Consider the following 20943-nt stretch of genomic DNA (forward strand, 5'->3'; position numbering starts at 1 on the left):
AAGCATGACCATGACGGCGGAGGCAAGTATATACATTATCCTCAACGTACATGTGTGATATGCAAAGAACTATACGGAATGGCTAAAAATTCGCTTTTGGCCGTTGACAATCCTTCAGTGGAGTTGCAAAAACGTCGGTGTTTTTTTCGTATACTCTAAAAATTAGAATGCTTGAATGGCCCATGGCTTCATATCACGTAGAAACTGGCGTCTGCATGACTTATTCTGAGATTGTCATTTCTTACAGGATGGACGTTGGACCGCATTAGGAGAGGCAGAGGATGCTGGACACAAAGAAGTGGCCGAATTCTTAAAGAAGTCAGGAGCAAAACGATAGAAAGGGTGATCAATGATTGCCTTCCCAGTAACAGGTAAATAGGCAACGGCACAAAGCCAGGGCTGAAGAGTGACCACTTCATTTACCGTCATCAGGGCCCGGACTGGATCAGGTGGTCACCATCAATTGACACAGCACAGTTGAGGAACATGAGCCAAAGTGAAAACACCCAGCAGCTCGGCGATGGTCAACGTTAAATCCAATCTGCGATAGCAGGTCATGCGATCTTTGAGATTTCGCGGGAAATGAAATTGTCAACAAACGCAAGTGCGCAGTTCAAATGTCAACAAATGCGCGTTTGTGATTGCGGACTGGGTATTCCCGTTTTTTGAAAAGGGTTTCTTAAAGGGGGACTATATATAGGACCTGGGGGGGGGTCATGTATCAGATGTATTTGGACCCAACTAATCCTGTCTCTTCATTATGTAACAGGCAATTTAAAAAATGTCATAAAGTACCTTATTTATTTTATTTTATTTTCGTTCTTTTTCGCAATGTATGAGTGGACTTTGACGCAACACAGGTTTTTTGCTTTCATTACTAGAAAATTCCTACTTAACTCTTTCATTATGAATATAAGTTTTAGCTCACTACAGGTGATTGTTTTTTTTCCTACAGCCGGTGACCTTAGAGAACACCCCTCATAGTCAGCAATGCAGTCAGTCAGGGTCTTTATGACCAACTCAGCTCATACATGAAGGATTGGGGGTCTTTATCAAAGGTTATGGAAGAGATTTTAAAAATAGCATAAAAATCCTAAGCAAAAATGTGCACTTGTCATGACTATCGAACACACTATCGAATTGCAAGTGCCAAAAAATGATATTTATAAAGCACAGTTAATGGGCTCATTAGATTTTTTGAAAAGGCAAATAAAAATAAAAAAAGTGATTTTTGGACCTTTTTTGAAATGTTGGTTACATAATGAAGGGATGGAATTAGGTGCATCCAAATACAACAGATATATATGACCAACTTAATATACCATACTCTGAAAACCGCATTCAAATATCGTATTTTATCTATGTGATATTTTTTTTAAACGGTGGACATTTACTTTCTGGAAAGACTGTGCATTTGGTCCTATCCGCTGAAAGAGGCAAATGTAGCGCGTCCTCTCATTGGGAGATTGCCCTGCTGGTTTTGATAGTATTGCGTCATTGTGTTCGTTATTTTCGGGTGACCCTGAAAACATTCTGAAATATATGTTTTGTATTCGTGGTCATTTTTTCCGTCGTATGCGCGTAGCTTTAGGGATCTTGTATACACAAACACATCATTCTGTAAAATTTCAAAAAATGACTAAAACCCCTCAAATTCAGGTCAGTAGCTTTTTGATAACGGGGGAGGTGAACTTTGCAAAGAAATACCTGATCTCTAAAACATTTGCCAATGACTGACTACTCTCAGCTTTGTTTACACATGTTGAAGGGAGACTATAAGCAGTCGCTAGGTAGGTCTGATCAAAGTGGCAAATAGGGGCCCCTCCCATTTCGCCGTACATCGAAACTATTCGTGTCTGTAAGAGAATTATAAATCCTGAATGAACATTACGATTCCCCACACGGTGCGTCTGGTACGCCCGAATACCATCTTAGTGACCATCTCAAAATTAGCTGATGCCACGAAAGACAAACCTCGGTTAGTATCTCTCACCCCCCCCCCCCCCCCTGAAAGTCTAAATGCCAAGAGAGATTGTCATCAGAAAAATACATTGCTGATGACAAAAGAATATGTAAATCGTCAACCCCCGCAGACTTACCGAGGTTCTTTTGTGACATCAGCTAAATTTGAGATGGTCCCTTAGCTTTTGCCTAAATCCCCACTTTAAGTAGGGAGTTTTTGCAAATCCCTAGAAACGCTAACGTTAACGGCGATCTCATTGTTCGACCTCCTGGTCGTCCTGATAATTGCATTAGATGATGGGATAGGCGTTCGCTTTGACGTTTCGGGGATTTGCGAAAACTCCCCAATACTTCATAAACAAAGCGTATCGCCTCCTCAGCGGAAAAGTTTCATAATTTAAATATGTGTATTTTCCTTTTTCGCCTCGGGACATTATCGCCTGTGTTCTGTAGTGTCAGTTTAAGCACGCTATCTTTGACTTTGTGGTTTCATCAAAATGGATAATTCAATTTTCATTTGCACAAAAAACAACGTGCCACTGTAAATCCTAAGTATCTCCTATTCTAAAATACCTTTATTTTTTTCTTAAAATTGATAATGTGGTAGTACCATTTTGACACAGAGGCCTCGGCTGGACACAACCAAAACCTCTTGGGCTTGTATAAAGTGTGTCAAAAGCATATCGCGGTGGATTATGCCTAAGATAGATCAAGTTTGAGATTTTTTCATGAATGGGAGTTGATACTTCTGTGTCGATATTGGTTGTCTCACTAATCACTGCTCAGATGAAGCTGTCATTCTCTAAACACCTTGGCTGTCTACTCGGGTTTGACCTCGCTCCATGTTGGCGGTGTTTGGTAAGACAACCAATAACTCTTGTTCTGTATCAATGCCTTAATCTATGCAACGTGGCCTCACAACACGGTCAAGGAACTTTCCAGTCCGGCAACGATCCCCGTTTTGCAAGTTATTTCTGGGTCAGGGAAGACATAGCGAGTTACTGCCTCACCGGTGTGAAAAAAAATTGAGTCCCCCTGGAGAATTTGTCCTAGCCTTTTTCACAGGCCTTTTTCATGGCAAGAGAGACTGTAGTCCTTTTTGGAGTTCAGTGTAAAGGGCTAACTGAATGACATCCAATGTAATGCCAAGCTAAAGTTCGTTAAGTTAGGTTAATGGCATACCTTGTGTTGAACAACCTGACCTGGGATATGACTTCTCTTAAGGCTGTGGGAAGGACATCGTCGTCAAATCTATAGTTCTAATGTGAAAACCAATATTGTATGTAAAACCATGTTTTGTTTTACCGTGATTGGTGATTATTGCGTAAGACACAGAGTTAAAGTACAGGCTTAGTGACAATGCTTGTTTGGAATAACCAGACCTGTGGTTTAACACCTCTTTATTGCTGTGGGAGGTACAACATCGACATCATTATCATCAGAAAGTTCTAATGTAAACAAAATATTGTATGATGTTAATATGTTATCATGTCTGGTGATTTTCATGTGATTCGTAATGACTGCTACAGAGTTAATACTTAGATAACTTGTATTATCCAGGCCCAGGCCCAGCTCTCTTTAACTCCTGTGAGAGGCACAGTACTGTTATAATGCACTTGTAGCATCAATATCAAAACTATAAGTAGTTCTAATGTAATGCAATTTTTGGCTCACCTGTGAGCCTTTACCATCATGCAGTGTCCGTCGTCGTCCGTCGTCGTCGTCGTTAGACATGGGTAGCGCATTTTGTAACCGCTCAAGCTTTTGAACTCTAACTTGGTACACATGTACCCCTAGGTGACCGCTACTCAGAGACTGAATCGCGGCCTCATATGATATAGGGTTTCACCACCAGGGGGCCAGAGGTCAAAAATGGAAAAATAGTGTTTTCTCCCTTATAACCTGTCCGAAAAATTTGAAAAAAATATGGTAGGTACTTCTACCAATAGGACATCACATATCCTCCGGGTTTTTTATTTGACCTACTTTTGAAGGTCACAGATGTCAAAGTTTGTCGGCAGCAACGCCGTTAGTTGGTGGTGGCACGTTTTGTAACCGCTCATGATATTGAACTCTAACTTGGTACACATGTACCCCTAGGTGACCGCTACTCAGAGACCGAATCGCGGCCTCATATAATACACGGTTTTGCCACCAGGGAGGCAGAGGTCAAAAATGGAAAAATTGTGTTTTCTCCCTTATTACCTGTCCGAAAAATTTGAAAAAATATGGTAGGTACTTCTACCAATGGGATATCACATATCCCCCGGGTTTTTGATTTGACCTACTTTTGCTGGTCACAGAGGTCAAAGTTTGTCGGCAGCAACGCCGTTAGTCGGTGGTGGCACGTTTCGTAATCACTTTAGCCAGAGATCTCAAACTTGGTACAAATGCACCCCTGGGTGACCCCTACTCAGAGACCGAAACTTGGCGTAATACAATTCACAGTTTGGCCAATAGGAGGCCAACACCACCTGCCTCCGATCATACCAGCCGACTGAAACATATGTCATTCTTGGTAACTTCAACATGAATTCAATAGAGGGAGGTGAAAATGTCGATGCCAAACTTGAAAAATTCTTTCTCCAGGAATATAACATGAAGCAAAGTCACTGAAGAAACAACTGATTACCACACCAAATTAGACCTTGCATTTACTAATGCACATCATGTGGACCATACAGGGGTCATTGACATTTGCTGGTCTGACCATGAAATGATATATACAGCTTTTCCAATGTCAGAATCATTGACCCCATAGCATTCCCTTTGACACAGGTGAGCACATGGTCCCTGGACCATTTCATCGGTTTATTCGTGATTATTGCTTTAGATATACAGAGTTAACGCTAACTTAAAATAGCTTGTTTTATCCAGCCCCAAGCACGTCACGGCCCTCTTTCATTTTGTGAGAGGTACATTTACTGTTGAATGCACCTGTCGCATCATTGTCAAAACTATGCATATAGTTCTAATCAATAACAGATTAATTCAAAAAAACCTCTAACTTGGATTTCCTCAATTTCTGAATGAAATTGCAACTTTTCAACCTCTACCTGGCAGTCGCAATTTTTGGAGGATTGTAATGGTTAGGGTCTCAAAATGACGCTAATGCTCTCCTCTTACAGCCAAATAGGGCAATTTAAATATTGATTGAGAAAGTCTATCACCAGAAGACATTATATGCACATCTGTTTTTGGCCAACACTGTCTGTCATGAGTGAGTGTGATGGTCATGAGGAGTAAAAGTGTCACAATATTCTAATAGAGCGCGCATAGATTGATTTGCATATATACCACAAAACCAACACACATAACTCCTCCCACCAACTAGCTGTGAGGTTTTGTCCCCACCTCACACCACCAAAATTCCTGGTAGGCCTAATTAGCTATGCAAGTGGCATAAAGCTTTGCAAACCATCGATGAGCGGAAAAGTCATGTAATATGAATAACATGTCATTTCACCAAGCTCTTACATCGCAGTTCTTGGCCATGCTGGCTATTGAATCACCATATATTGGGATTATCTAATAAAATTCCTGGAAAGGCCACAGATTTATCATAATGCTTTAACATATAAATTTGTAGGCCTATGCCCATGTCTGTACATTGGCCTTCAGTGCAAAATAAGTCCAAAACTGGTTCTTTTCAAAACATCATGACTGAGCCCATCGGAAGAAATTGAAAAAGCTGCAAATAAAATCACCATTTACTCATAAACTATATACATGTAGGGGATTTTTTTCTGCAAAATGGCAGCTTGCCCTAGCAATGACCCTTATTCACGCATTGATAAGGTTTAGGGCAGAGAAAAGTCAAAGGTTTGCTTATTCCTTCCACCAAAAATCTTTTTTTTTTTCTCATGATCAGGAAGATTTGTCAACCTGAAAGACTGTTTCATATCTTCAATATTTGATACTGACCCTCGATATATCTTTAATATAAATAAGCAAGCAGCATTTTTTATTTTATTTCATATTTTATAGGTTTCGGACTTGTAAAATTTTAGAAAAATTCCCCCAGTATCTCTGCCTCTTGAAGCCCATCCTTCACAGAAGGTGCTTGTTGCTGACATTGATGATAACACAGTCACATTTTCTTTACAAAGGACACAGAGTGAATAGCCTTGATTTTTTAAGACATCAAAAATTGCTTTGTTGGTTTAATCATCCATAGTAGAGTTGTCCTCTAAGGATTCTAAAATCCCATGTCAGGGTATGTCATGATAATAAAGAAAGTTTTGTAATAGGTCTTGTCAACAGGACGTAAGCATAATGTCTGATCATGTCACTCCGGTAGAAATTGGCAGATGTCATTTTCAGTGATGTTTAAGATTTTACAGAGATAAAGGGCATACAAAATCAAAATAATCCACATTACAGAGAAAAATAATTAAATCGTGTAGGTAAAATATAATTTTGGCCGAGTTTGCAGTTTGGCAAGATGAATATCCCAATTTTGTTGGCCACGGGCTGCGTAGTCATCCGACATGATAATGCTAACTGCTGCTCTAGTTGTTGGGGACATTCAGTTTGGGACATTTACAGTGGATGAATTATCTGCCCTTCTATCATATAATGACCAAGGCAATATGGCGTGTTATTTGGTGTAAATTCCCCCTCGTAAATCCGCCATGCGTGCGGGATAAGGGCACAATCTCGCAAAGAAGAACCCAAATCCCTTTGAATGTCATTCTATCATCCCTCCCAGCCATTGGCTTTGTTGTGAAATGGAACAGTTCAAGACCGATAGACTTTGGACAGTTCTAACAATACAGTAGAAGGGAATGTTCTGTCACTGTTCCAACCAACATCACATTCCAATGGTTACCTCGCCTGAACTGATTACGAGATGACAGATAGATCACGGTCATGATCAATAATAAACTGACACGCCTGCATCAAAGGGGTCTTATCCACCGAATACTACATGCACACACTAAAAAGTTTTCATATTTTACTTGTAACCTTGTTGTTGAACTTATCAAAGTAGATTCTATTTTCAAAAACTGTAAACTTTTATTGCTAATTTCCATATTACTACCCACCCACTGGATTGGCCCAAGCTCTACCATGGCAACATTCATTACTTATTCATGTGTGTGTGTACACTAGCGGCGTATAAGGGGATAAAAGAGCACAATAGGACCATTGTCTGAAAATTGGGCTCAGTTGTAAAAACAGCTGTACATACAATGCAACATTGTGATGAACTGTTTAACGGAAAGACTAAGAAGTAAATGCCATTGGGTAGTAGAGAGAAAATGCAGCGCAGTGGTACAAGAGTCGTCTGAATCGGTAGACTGGTGCCTGATCAACAGCTGCCGAAAGAAAGGCTATATTAAGTTGGAGGTATTTTTGAACTAATCTGTTTTTGTTCTTATGTAATGGAATTTTTATGTTATTCCTGATTGCTTGCAGATATACAGAGTTAAGTTGAAACAATTTGAAACCAGACCCTCTTTCACCCGGTGAGAGGTACATTTATTGTTGAATGCACTCGTGGCATCATTATCACAACTATATGTCTTGTAATTCTAGTGTAAACGTAGAGATTTTACTGGCGCGAATCAAGGATTTTTCGTGGAGGCTTTATATCAAATGCAACCTCGGGCGGGCGCCGTCGGCGGCCTACCCAAGAAGATTTTGAACAATTAGAAGGCCATTAGATGCGATTTCCAATCGTCTCAGCAACACTGTGCTGCCGGCCCACTGACAGAAAATGTTGGTATTTATCAATAAGAATGCTGTCGATTCGATTTCCCAGTATCCCTGCTTCTAAGGGCTCAAGTAGTGAACATCGACCCCCTAAGGTCCTCAGGATGAACAGGAATGCGCTCCCAATGAAATTTCTTTCTTCAGATGGCCGTAATTAGGCGATTTTCAAGCATCTCAACATCAAGTATGATTAAGCTGACGGTGGTGACCTTTTTGCCAAACAAAGTCCTTTCGTGAACTTTATGACAAAGCAATGGGGACCTTAGGCTCCTCACCCAGAAGAAAAATCCCTTTTGGGAAAGTTAAGCGTAAATGCGATTTCTTGGCATCTGATATAAAACTTAAATTCACAGGAACTTTTGCAAATACTTCTTCACCAAATGTAACATGTTTGTCAGGAGTCAACATGCATTTTAGGAGGGTGCGGGTCTGCTCACACGGGCCATGTTTAGTACCCGAGGTAAAGTGATATATAGAGACTGAGAGAAATGTGCAAAAAGAAAGCTTCCTTCTACCAAAGACGTTTCGTTTCCAAATGTCGGTACCAACTACTAAATCTTGTGAGAAGACGGCTCTAATAAGTACATGTAGTGTACATGTAGTGTGATTTTCAAATTAGGACGTTTGGACTCGATGTCAAGGGGAGGGAGTTTCACTTATTGTCTATAAAGGCAATAGGCTGTGGTACGGGTGTCTGCTGAAGAAATAACAGTCTATGCAACATTGGGTCCGAATAATTTTCTTTACTGCTAAATGTCGAAAAATGGTTTGTTGGAAGTAGCGGGGTCATGACACCAATCCCCTTCCCCTGGATCCGCGCCAGTTACAAGTATGCTTTTCTTATATCGTGCTTTATGATTTTTGTGTGATATTTGTTTAGCGTACAGTCAACCTCGCCTAACTCGACTGTGCTCAACCTCAAAACCAAGTCACCTGATACCAAAGGCCCGATTTGGCCAGTATTTTCAATAACCTCGACTATGATCAACTCGAAAATCAAGTCGACTGATACAAAAACCCGATTTGGCCAATATTTTCATAAGAATCGACTGTGCTTAACTCGAAAACCAAGTCGACTGATACAAAAAGCCCGATTTGGCCAATATTTTCATTGAGCTCGACTATGCTCAACTCGAAAACCAAGTGGACTGATACAAAATACCTGATTTGGCCAATATTTTCATTAAATTCGACAGTGCTCAACTCGAAAACCAAGTCGACTGATACAAAAGCCCGATTTGGCCAATATTTTCATAAAAATCGACTGTGCTTAACTCGAAAACCAAGTCGACTGATACAAAAAGCCCGATTTGGCCAATATTTTCATTAAGATCGACTATGCTCAACTCGAAAACCAAGTCGATTGATACAAAATACCTGATTTGGCCAATATTTTCATTAAGCTCGACTGTGCTCAACTCGAAAACCAAGTCGACAGATACAAAATACCTGATTTGGCCAATATTTTCATTAAACTCGACTGTGCTCAACTCGAAAACCAAGTCGACTGATACAAAAAACCTGATTTGGCCAATCTTTTCATGAAACTCGACTGTCCTCAACTCGAAAACCAAGTCAACTGATACAAAAGCCAGATTTGGCTAGTATTTTCAATAACCTCGATTGTGCTCAGCTCGAAAACCAAGTCGACTGATACAAAAACCTGATTTGGCCAATATTTTCATGAAACTCGACTGTCCTCAACTCGAAAACCAGGCCAACTGATACAAAAGCCCGATTTGACTAGTATTTTCAATAACCTCGACTGTGCTCAGCTCGAAAACCAAGTCGACTGATACAAAAAACCTGATTTGGCCAATTTTTTCATGAAACTCAACTGTCCTCAACTCGAAAACCAAGTCAATTGATACAAAAAGCCCGATTTGGCCAACATTTTCATTAAACTCGCCTACGCTCAACTCGAAAACTACGTTGATGGGTACAGAAGGCCCGATTGTGCCAACATTATTTCCATAAAAACTCGCACCACTTGTGTCGATTTTTCTGACTCGTCAACGAGATGTTCACGGTACATTTGTCAAAATGTCATGTGAATTCTTTTCTCGAAGTCAAAGCTCTGTGAATTGGCTTTGCACATGTGCAGCGTGGTCAATAACACAATACACTAGGGGCGTTGTGCGCAGGTTGTCTATCGAAGTTGCATTGACTGCGCATGTGTTCGAATATTCAAAAGATATTCGTTACGGTGGATTTTGAGCAAGTTTAACACAGCTCCTATGCATGGTCAGATCATGTGTTGTACACCGAAACCCCGTGACATCGATTGACAACACGAAGACATTCGATTTGGTGTATGTCGAAACTCATCTAAGTCGAAGCTATCATCGGTGACCACAATCCGAGTGAGGCGAGGTTGACTGTATATATAACATTAGTTATTGTTATTCAAGACCGAAACAGAAATAAACCGTAATCTGATAGAATAGATTGTCGTTTGTGTTAACTTTATTCATTACAGTTAACAGACAGTTTATAATTTGAAGTGCACTTGGAACTAAAAACTAATTCCAGTCTTTTCTTGCATTGCTTGGGGACGATATGGTGCTCCGATGCGGTCGTAATAATTTTAGTATAAAATGATTCTCAGTTTAATAGTGTGATCTTGAAAATAATTCCAGTTCAACTAAAATATGGCATCTGTGGCCGCATCTCAACGCCATGTCATATCGCTTTGCAAATTTGAGATAATCAAATTCTTCATTCCAGAAGTACTATACCCTTTCGTTTTCAATAGATTCCTCGATCCGTTGTTGAGTTAGAGGTCATCATAGATTGCATTTCTCACCAAATTTGACATGAAAGACCGAAGTTTCGCCAAAACTCAATACGACTCTCTCATCACCCAACGCATGGTAATGTCCTAGTCAATCCCTGGTTTAGGACCAGGGCTGATTCGAGCGAGTTCTGGAGTGGTACCTGAGATTGGGCGTGTTATCTGGGTCACTTGAGCGGATCGGTAAGGAAGGCCAGAAGGTTCAGCTCTGTGCTAGCCGATTCCTGGTTCAGAGGTCACCAGGATATCGCCCAGTGTCAGTCTTATGTTTGGTTTTAAGTGCTTCTCCTTAGATCATACCAGAATCACCTCGTTCCTAGAGCAATATGAGTGCATAAGTGAGGCAATCTAAACGTAAGAGGGACTACATGGGGACGGGACTGACGGACATGATCCCTGAACCCGAACAATGCAAACTGGATTATACATGCACTGTTTCCAAGCTTCGATCCGCTACGCTGTACTTTTAGTTGGGCGGGCCAGCGCCAGTCTAGGCTACACATACTGCCAAAGCGGTTCCAGTTTTCCTATCGGCGCGCTCCAGAGATACTGATAGTGAGTGTGATATAAAAAATATAGCCAAATTATGTAAACAACTGTAACAAGCACTCCTAGCTACATGTTGATGTAGCCAATTTCGAAAATGTGTTATTCATAATACTTACTTCACTAATTGGTTTAGTAGTTTTGTTTTAGAGCCTATTTTGTGAAGCACAGACAGGCTTCATTCGCGCATAGGAAAAATCGAACTGTACCGATAAATTGAACTTAGTAGGTGGATTAAATGTAAGGTAATAATACTGATATTAGATAATATCGACAAGGTTCCTAGTGGCTACTTGCAGCTGAGTAAAGGTTGTGTTAGCATGGCCCGGCCCGAGATGTTGTAACCTGCAACAAAAGCGTTGTGTTTTCTGCATTGAACCTGGCCAAGGGACTCTAATCTTGCTTCACAAAAACGTCTCTACAACAAAAAGTACTGAACAGAATCGGTCGATCTTGGTATCATTCCTCTTCTAGGAAGATTCCCCGTCCACTGGTATCAATAGTTTTAACCCCCTGGTAGTGGAAGTTTCCGTTGGCGTTTTTTCTGGCCCACCCTGTATAGGGTGAGCAAGTGCACATACTAATGCGGTCGAGTTAAGAACCCTCTTGATGGTAGATATTTCTCTGGCCTAGTGGAACTGACAAACTTAAATGTCAAATAAGATGATAAGGAGACTATTCATTCCTGTGAAAAGCATCGTCCAAAGTGGATACAATGTAGTGTTGGACGACTTCCGGTTGTGCCAAGTACTTGACTGAATAAACTTGTTCAATCTAACGTCTCAGCCTGATGGGCTTACGTCACATGTGCATGGGAAGGAGCATACAACTGACCCAGATATTCGAGGATGCATGAACGGGAGTCGTGAGGATAACCACAAATAACAAAAAAAGGTAGGACTTACTTTCCAGGGATGGTATAAACAGACCTGGTGATACTGGTGTAAATAGGAAGAGACAACTGCTGACCTTTTTTTTGTGATGACTTATATCTGAACTCAAACACAAAACGAGAGCTTCACTTTTGATTATCACTCCACCCCACACCCCCCCCCCCCCCAAAAAAACCACCTCAAAATGGCTTTCTGACCACGCGTAACACACAGTACATTGTGAGGTTGGTGATATCCTCACTAGAGGGCAGGTTAACGACCTAGGAGAACAACCATGCCCGCCATTTAAGGCATCTCTCGCTCTATCCGCGTATTTTTGTCTGGAACACTGCATTGGAGCTTTTCACATCAATGTCCTTCGTGTATAGATGGCCTTCTCTGACAATACTTAAAGTGGTACGCCTTTCGTTCACATTATTTCAACTTTTGGTCCAACTGCATCTATTTTCTTTTTCTAACGCCAGGTGACGCCGATAGTCAGTTATAATGCAAGCATATGTATGGATGCCCGTGCGTTATCTGTATGCAATTGTTGTGTGTATCAATTTTCCCGTTCGCTACATGTACATTTAACGTATGATTGTCATACGAGAATACAGCAAGGTAAACTGTATTGTTTCAAGCATCGCAAATCTGCCAAAAACGGCGATTTTACTAGCGCTGGCACCTCAATGGCGTGTGTCATTTTCATGGAAACAACCGCAAAATTATACAAACGTCCAATAGGCCTGTAAAGACCATTATCTTGTTAACACAATAGTGTCTACTTCAGCATATAGACGGCATAGTGATTTCCATCCGACAGAATCAAAGTGTTATTCTTAACGTCTAACCTTGTCCTTTTCTTGACCTTCTCGTTGATCAAGTAGGGTTCATAGGACCAGTCTGGTAGGCCGCCATTTCTTAGGATGCGAACCACGAACACCTCCCGGCGCCTCCCGATCTTATGTCGATACGCCAAGTAGACATCGTCAGTGACTGTCGCAGCGATGTCGTCCAGCCCGTGCAGCCAGGTATGACCCGTGAAACTCGACTTCAACTCGAACCTCCCATTGTTGAAAGCATAGGCGGCGACACCGTTCTCACCCATGATATAGATGAACTGACCCCCGCAAGTGACTCTTGAAATGTCGCGAATCCCGTGCTTATCGTTGCGGAGTGGGTGCGCGCGGTCTATTACACCTGCTGCGTTGACAGCGGAAATCCTCGGGCCGGCTTGGGCATCTTGGTCGAGGACCATGTACTGTCCTTGAATGTTCACTGACAGGGAGAGCGGGATGTCCATAGCGAAACCTTCAATCGAGCGCAGATAGCCTCTGCTGGCGTCGAACAAGCGGATACAACCTTGACCTTGGGTTTGCCCGTAGGTCAACGTGGCTAGCTTTCCGCCAGGGGTGTGGGCCATGTCAATTGCTGGGTGCACCTTGTCCTTCATCAGCTTGACGGAGCGCTGGCTGTGCCTGATCTCAATGGTATCCGTCCTCCGCACAGGGCTCGATGGCGCTGCAATGGCAAAGCAGTCAATGCCGAGGTTGACAACGCTGGAGATCACGTGATCTTCCTTTGTTTTGAAATACCAGCTCATCCCTGGAACCGTTTCAGCAGAGGTGAAAGTGGTATTGGCCACAGTGCCCAGCTCAATTTTCTGCTCACTAGAAATGAACGATGGAAAAGGCTGTTTCAACCTCTCCCAGTGAGCTGTCTCCATTTCCGTCTCTAAAACGATTTCCAAGTCTTCCTTTGCGTCGACGAGCCTGTCGTAAAATATTGGGTGGGTAGTGGTCTCCGTGAGCAAGAGCTCGGACTTCCCGATGCAGTTCTTAATCGTCTTCTGAATCTCCGGGATCTCGAGTATGGTCGCCGACATTTCGGCAATATCAAACCCTCCTCTGATCTTCTGCTTCATGGCGTCTCGTTGCTTGGTAATCTCTGTTATCAGGTCTTCAGCTTTCTTTTCAATTCGCCGCAACATCGTCTGCTTCCAATCCAAGATGGCCTCCTTGGTTGCCATGACATCCTTCTGCGCGTGATCAAGATGGCGTATCTTTTGCTTCCCTTCGTCGATCTTCTTGCGGATATCTGTGACTTCGGTCCGAACGAGTTCGCCGATCTTCTCCGTGTCGTGCTCCACGTGATCTAACATCACGCACACATGGCAGACAGGCTGCCCGCACGTCCGACAGTAGCTTTTCAAGCGCTCGTGATGGGCCAGACAGATCCCACTATCCTGGATCACCTCAGTGATAGCATGAAGACTTGACAAAACATGTCCAGCGGATTCGAACTTCCTATTATGGACGTTGCTACAGTTCTCGCAGAGGAACAGATCATCGCAGTCCTCGCACCGGTTCTCAGCAGTCGAGCTCACGCCGCGGTGATGACACACGCGACAGTCCGTTGATTCGAATGAGCTGTCCCCAAAAGATTTATCACTCTCTGTCGTACTCTCCGGAACTCCCGAGTCCGCTGCCTCATCATCTGAGTCGGATCCGGTCACATCGACTAGGCCTTCGATGCCCTGGGCTGGCAAGGGGCATTCGATCTTACATGTGGGACAGGCAAAGACGCCGGGGCCTCCTGGATGGTCCTCCAAGTGAGTGGAGACGCAGAAGAGGCAGAACGCGTGTTTGCAGGCTCCGACAACCTGAAACAAAACATGGAATATTAAAATGGGAAGACATGTTTTCAAAAGACAATCTTGTTTTGGGCTACAATTCACCTCAGTCAAAAAACATTTTTGATATTTGAAAAAACACTTGAGAAGTAATTGAAACCAAACATTTGCGATGCCATCCAGGAAAACATGAGTTTGTCAATCATCGTTTTTTATATGCTACTGGGAACTGCTATATTTCACTGTCAGAAGTTAGAAACAAAGGACAAAATGTACGTAACTCTGGAAAAATAGGCAGGTTTCGCAGCCCCCACGAACCCCTTATCATTGAATCTTTGATGGCCAATCATAGAGTCTATGATGGGATCCGTGCGCAAAACGTGGTTGTGATCATCATGATAATTCCGTCCATGGGCCAATCAATAGTTCTATATTGAACACTTTTGCCTGTGTTGCAGACAAAGTCACAACCAGAATGCAGAGACAATATCCCTAGCCCTATTAGTTTACCTTAAGGTTCATGGTTTCGTCGTAGCAGTTGGTGCATATCAGGCCTTTGTGGGCTAGGCCTGGCTCGTGGTGGCTACTGGTCGTACTCATGCTGTCGCTGGTCGACATTGCGTCGTATCTGGAAGGATAAGATTCATATGACATCTTAATGGACTAATGGCATTATCATCGGTATTACCAAGCTGTCGGCTGTCCGGTCCAACTCTACAGTAACAGTTCCGAACACCTAATTCCTCATAAAATAGAAAACTTCAAAGCCTGACTGAATTATCACGCTATTCCGATGGCAATCTCTTCCGGAACCTCGCTGCAGCTATCATCTTTGCGCATGTCGATGCATTGACGACGATGTGCTGGTAGGCGAGTACCATCACCGTGGAGTCACTGTAAAGGTTACACACCAGTAATTCAGTGCGTAAGACTAGGTTGCATACGATGAAAATGATTTGAATTTCTGAAACATGGTCTCAGTCACCAGTATGGATATGTTTTCCATTAGAGATACCAATTTTTTATGAATTGTGAATTTATTCTCTATAAAATGAAACTAATGATGCAGTTTCATGTCAGGGCCTGGTTGTTCAAAACAAATCTTGTTACTAACGCTGGCGTTAACTCAACCTGGCGTTATCTTCTTTGGTTTAGCCCTTAGACTTAACGCCAAGTTAAGATAATGCCAGTGTTAGTGCCAACACTGGGCCATTCCTTTTACACCGGTACTAAAGTAACTCTTGACTCACTGATCTAACACCGGTGTAGAAGGAATGGACGTCCTAGGAATGCAGTCGACCCCATACAATTGCTGTGTATTGTCAACGGTTGTGGTTAATGGTTTGGTTAGGGTTAGCTACATAATCTTCAACAAAGGAACTCAGGAACTCAGGGACTCTATTCACTATAACAAAAGGACCGGACTTAGATTCCGGGGACTTGCATTTCTTTTACACCGGGCGTACATGTACATCATGAAAGACAGCACTCAGATTTGTTCCTTCTGCAAACAATGCAATGTTCCAAAAGCTAAAAGTTTTCTAACTTTGCTCAGTTTAAATTGGCGAAAAACTGGCAATCGAGATTGCTGCCGAAATCTAACGGTTAATGCATTACAGTTGACGTTTTCACGCTTATTTGTTTGCGTTTGACAGTGCAATCGCAAAAAATGAAAGACTCGCAAAAAAATTCGCTGGAAAATCCAGTATGGGTAATTTGCAAAGTTCGCCTGGAACAGATGTTTTTTTCCCACAGGCCTGTTGATAATTTGAAATTCCATCTCCCAATTATGCAGGCAAATACTTGTTCAGTTCTATTCGACGGAACGCGACTCATCACCAAAAACATGTTTCCACAACTGATTCTATCTGGTCATTAACATTTTAAAACACACTTATCATTCATAACTGTAATCATCCATTGTCCCATAAACGAGAGGAATTTTAAAATCCAGTCGCCTGATTTTATGATAACAAAATTGGAGTGAGAAGTCGAAATTCGTCATGAGCATTTCCGTATAAATCATCAGATTTGACGCGTGGGCAACGCGAACAATAGAGACTGCACTAAATAATTACAGTTTGTACGTCATTAGGTCGAATACCATTTGTAAACCACTTAATTTCAGATAGTCACTTATGGATGATGATAATAGATAAAGGAGATGAGCATTTCCAATTGTTTGATAGGCCTATTTTCTGATGATTACATTCTGAACTTCACATGTCGGCCATCTTTTTATTTCTTGTTCACGTCCTTGATGGCCGCCCATCACAAAAACAACTCAGATCGCCGCAATCGTTTTATACAGTTCATTACGGCGATGTTTCAATGAAACGAGACTGAATGACTGGATTAAAGGTCAAGATGTCTTGATGGTGTCTAAAATAAATTCTCATTTAACCAATGCTGATACCGGGCCAGTCAGATCTGAAATAAAGTGTTCATCATCATCAACATCGTCGTAGGCTCGAGGTCGTAAAGCACATGCACAGATACACAAATATGTGCCTAATTACGTATCACGTACGCCTCAATAATTAATAGTCCTAAAATGTCATTGAAATGATTTTATCATTTCATAGACATGGCCCAATAAAATTTATGGAGCTTCGCCATTTTTACATCCTCGTATAACAAGTGCATATTAATACACTCCGCCTCTCGATATTTCAAATTTTGTATAAATACATGTATAACGATGGCGTGAAAAGCTCTTAATCTCAGGATACAAGCGTTTGTAATTGAACCAGCTACCTTTTAAATCAGTTGGCGGTTTTTAATTTTTTTAATGTTCTTCTGTTCCATTTATATACAGTAGTAAAGGATTTTTTTAGTTTTAGAAAAAGATTTTTCAAAGTTAAAAGAATATTTGTAAGAGTGTAGAGTGCAGAGAAAATGTTAGCTTTCATGTTTTCACATTACTTTTAAGCACACTTTAAGCACAGTTCTTAATAAAAGCAACTAATTTGGTGGTTCCTATTCCACCGACTGTAAAATTAGTTTTAAAAAAAGGAGTGAAACCAACTATTACTTAGTTGTTCCAGATAAAGGAATAGTGATGTAGATGATGACCATGAAATTGGTTAAATTACTATTTTGAAACTGCAGCTAAAACAACTAATTTCTAATTTCAGTCTGTGCAATAGAAACCACAAGACTAGCAAAAGAATACGATGAAAGAAGTATTTTAACTAATCAGTTTTAAATGGGAATGACTTTTCCTGCATAAATGACGCATCCCAGGAAAAGTGTCGAAGGCAGCAACGGTCAAGTAAGGAAGAGATTCATTTTAAGTCCTTAAGAAAGCCTGTTGACTTCGCATCGTTATCTTTGATGTGGTGTATGGTCCAGATGTCTTTGATGTGGCACACATAGGAGTATCAATCTACGTGTCCTTGATATGCTACACAGGTATCTTTGCTTTGGTTTGTCTTTATTTGCGGTAATAACCGCCCAGGAGTATCAATCTACGTGTCCTTGATATGCTACACAAGTGTCTTTGCTTTGGTTTGTCTTTATTTGCGATAATAACCGCCCAGGAGTATCAATCTACGTGTCCTTGATATGCTACACAAGTGTCTTTGCTTTGGTTTGTCTTTATTTGCGGTAATAACCGCCCATAGCAACGGTCAAGTGAGGAAGAGATTCATTTTAAGTCCTTAAGAAAGCGACATTATATTTTTTTATCGAACAATATAGCAACCACAAACTCTAAATTGGGTAAACACCAAATTAACTACAACTTCTGCCGAACAAAAATATTATTTGGTGGTTTTAGTGACACTGGAGTAAACGACGAAAAAGAAATAGACGGAACAAAAACAAAACCTATTCGTCTATTTTTGAATCCTATTTGTATCAAAAACAAAAACCACTATTTCTTTCCGTCCACACCATTTTATCACGCAAACAATGGTTTTGCCAATGTTGTGACCATTTCATCATACTTAATCAACAAATACTATCATCATTATGTTAAGACAATGGCAGACGATATTTCAACACAGAGGCGAGAGTGAAAACAAACCGTGTAATAGAAAGGGAATCCCCGATTAATATATACCGTTTTCTGCTTGAATATTCTGAATTGTTCAGACAACGATAGGTGATATTTCGCAACACTTGCGAGAATAACATCCCGTGCAATAAAAAGGGAACCCCCAAATCAAATAAACATATCTAATTCGTATTTTGTTATTTCAGACGATGACTGACTATAATATTCCAATACAGTGGCGAGAATGTAAACAAACCGTATAATAGAAAGGGAAACCCCGATTAATATATATTGCTTTCCTTTTTTAGACAATGGTGGTGGAAATTTTACATGCGAGAATATCAACAAATAAACCGTGTCATAAAAAGGGAAACCCCAAACAGCTCAGGCCTATGATAATTGTCTTTAATTCGTGTTTTGTAAATGTTAACAAACCGTTTTATAGAAAAGATACCCCGCTTAAAGACACTTTTTCCATCCATATATTTTTTTCAATTTTCAGATAATGGCAGACGATATTTCTCTACAAATGTGAAAATGTAAACAAACCGTGTACTAGAAAGGGAAACCCCTCTTTTTTTAGGACAATGCATTGATGGGTGATATTTTGTTACAAATGCAAAAAGGTCAACAAATCATGCCCCTACAAAGGAAAAAAGTTAAATCATTTGATGAATGGTGATGGCACAATATACGTCAAAGAACCTTTTTGAGGACGGAGCAACTGTAATTTTGAATCCGTATCAATATGAGCGGTAATTTTGAGTATTGAATATTAATAGGTTGGACGTAGGACAATCAAGACCTATCGGTTAGACCAAGCATAAAGTAAAGACTTGCTGATTAGACGCAAGTACATTGCCCGTACCGGTGTCGGCCTATTGACCCAGTTGATGTTTTTTTGGTGGGGGACGATGTTATTAACATTTATCCTGATGACCCTCTGAAAAAACAGTAGAACAATGGGATTTTAGGCCTAGGTGCGAGCGGGCTTTGTTTGAAGACATTAGACCGATATTGGACTGTGCCTGAATTCGTATGAGATACCTATGAGATAAGGGACAAAGAACCTAATGTTTATTTTCAAGCATCGACTATTTTATTTGGAGAGGTATTCGAAAGACAATTGCTGTGTCAAGTCAACAGATATAAAGAACTAATAAATGTATTTTATGAAAGAATAATTATTGATTTGCAATCATGGCAATTGTTTTTAAGATTTTGTTAATTGCTAAAACGGGTCGAGATATCAACTTTTCGCCAGTTACTGGCAAGACTGTGTCGAAAAATATCTTAATTTCATATCCAAAACCACGCGCGTAAATTGATGCGTGGCTGTCAGTTACTGTCAAGTATAATGCTAAATGGCTTAAAATTCAATGTTGGTCGTGTCTCGCAACCTTTCCGACAATCCCGTCCTTTGAACATTTGCAACTGTAAGATCTAAATGTCCGATGATTTTCCGATGTTTTCTGATATTTTACAATTGTTTTGTGTGCACTATCACTACTGGTAAATTGGGCAGAGAAAAACGAAAATCGATAAATGACTTACCGCGTTTCAAATGACGAATCAAAAATTCTATTTACGCCAGATTTGAATAGATGTTGACCATCATCCGATTGTGAGCAAGAATGGCAATAATTAGCAATCAAGTGATCTATATAGGCCTGATTAGGCCTAATTATAGCAGTGAATCTGCCCGGTTTGCGAAATAGTAGGTCACGTGCCTCGGGAGTTACATCGGAACTGACGAGGAATTCCGTGACCTGCTTTGTTCGCAAAAAAATTGAAAATTGAACTTGAATTAGAAAATCTCCAATTGTGTAAATATGTACTTGATATAAATTTCAACAAATCCGTTGTGTAGACTGATATACAAATATATGTACGCATGCCAGTTTCAAAAACAAATTATTGCATACTATAAACTGGAGTACGGCAATGTTTATTTCTATATATCATGAAAACAGTAAGAAAGAAAAAAATACACGAACGGCGTCGGCCTTACATGGGTACGGTAATCACCACCGACATCATTTTAAAAATATTAAGAAGGAAAATATTGAAATAAATGAAACTTATGATTTGAATTTGTAATTTATGAAATTTGTTTGATAGTCCAATCCTTTGAACATTTTCTAATGCATACCAGAGCTGCCCTATAAACTCGAACTGTATAGTACCTTCTATCAAATATAGATTTTAATCCATTCTTGTTACTATTAGTGAGCGTCAGGTATTATCTTCCTCTATTCCTTCTTTAAACCGGGCAATGATCATATTTCGTTCCATCATATTCCGTAAATTTCGTTTATAGATCGTGTATTGGGCTAGGCCTGAATTATTTTAATGGCGAGGCAAGGGACAAAATAACTTTATGATTATGACTACCATGGAAAAAAAGAAGTGATAC

At 40.7% G+C, this 20943-nt stretch overlaps 2 protein-coding genes across 2 annotated transcripts in view; one reads left to right on the forward strand and one right to left on the reverse strand.

Moving 5' to 3' along the window:
- Positions 1–10126, forward strand: part of LOC135500409 (ankyrin repeat domain-containing protein 50-like) — a 745855-nt gene extending 735729 nt beyond the window's left edge. Inside the window, exon 20 of the mRNA XM_064791866.1 lies at positions 248–10126. Within this exon, the coding sequence (XP_064647936.1) occupies positions 248–337 (90 nt within the window). The 3' untranslated portion in view covers positions 338–10126. The remainder of the gene's footprint in view (positions 1–247) is intronic.
- Positions 10127–12086: 1960 nt separating this feature from the next.
- LOC135500362 (uncharacterized) lies at positions 12087–20155 on the reverse strand. Its single transcript, XM_064791793.1, has 3 exons — positions 20082–20155; positions 15038–15155; positions 12087–14557 (listed from the first exon to the last, which is right to left on the reverse strand). Exons 2-3 carry the CDS (start codon positions 15143–15145, stop codon positions 12677–12679), a joined length of 1989 nt encoding a protein of 662 aa, XP_064647863.1. The 5' UTR covers positions 15146–15155; positions 20082–20155; the 3' UTR covers positions 12087–12676.
- Between the last annotated feature and the right edge of the window lie 788 nt (positions 20156–20943).

Source organism: Lineus longissimus, chromosome 16, assembly GCF_910592395.1.
Source record: "Lineus longissimus chromosome 16, tnLinLong1.2, whole genome shotgun sequence".
NCBI lineage: Eukaryota > Metazoa > Nemertea > Pilidiophora > Heteronemertea > Lineidae > Lineus > Lineus longissimus.

Bases quoted from the DNA above. Each gene is read 5' to 3' on its own strand.
- LOC135500362 (XM_064791793.1), bottom strand. From the start codon at position 15,145: ATGTCGACCAGCGACAGCATGAGTACGACCAGTAGCCACCACGAGCCA. The intron at 14,558-15,037 runs GTAAACTAATAG...GTTTTGTTTCAG, and splicing joins ACGAAACCATGAACCTTAAG to GTTGTCGGAGCCTGCAAACA.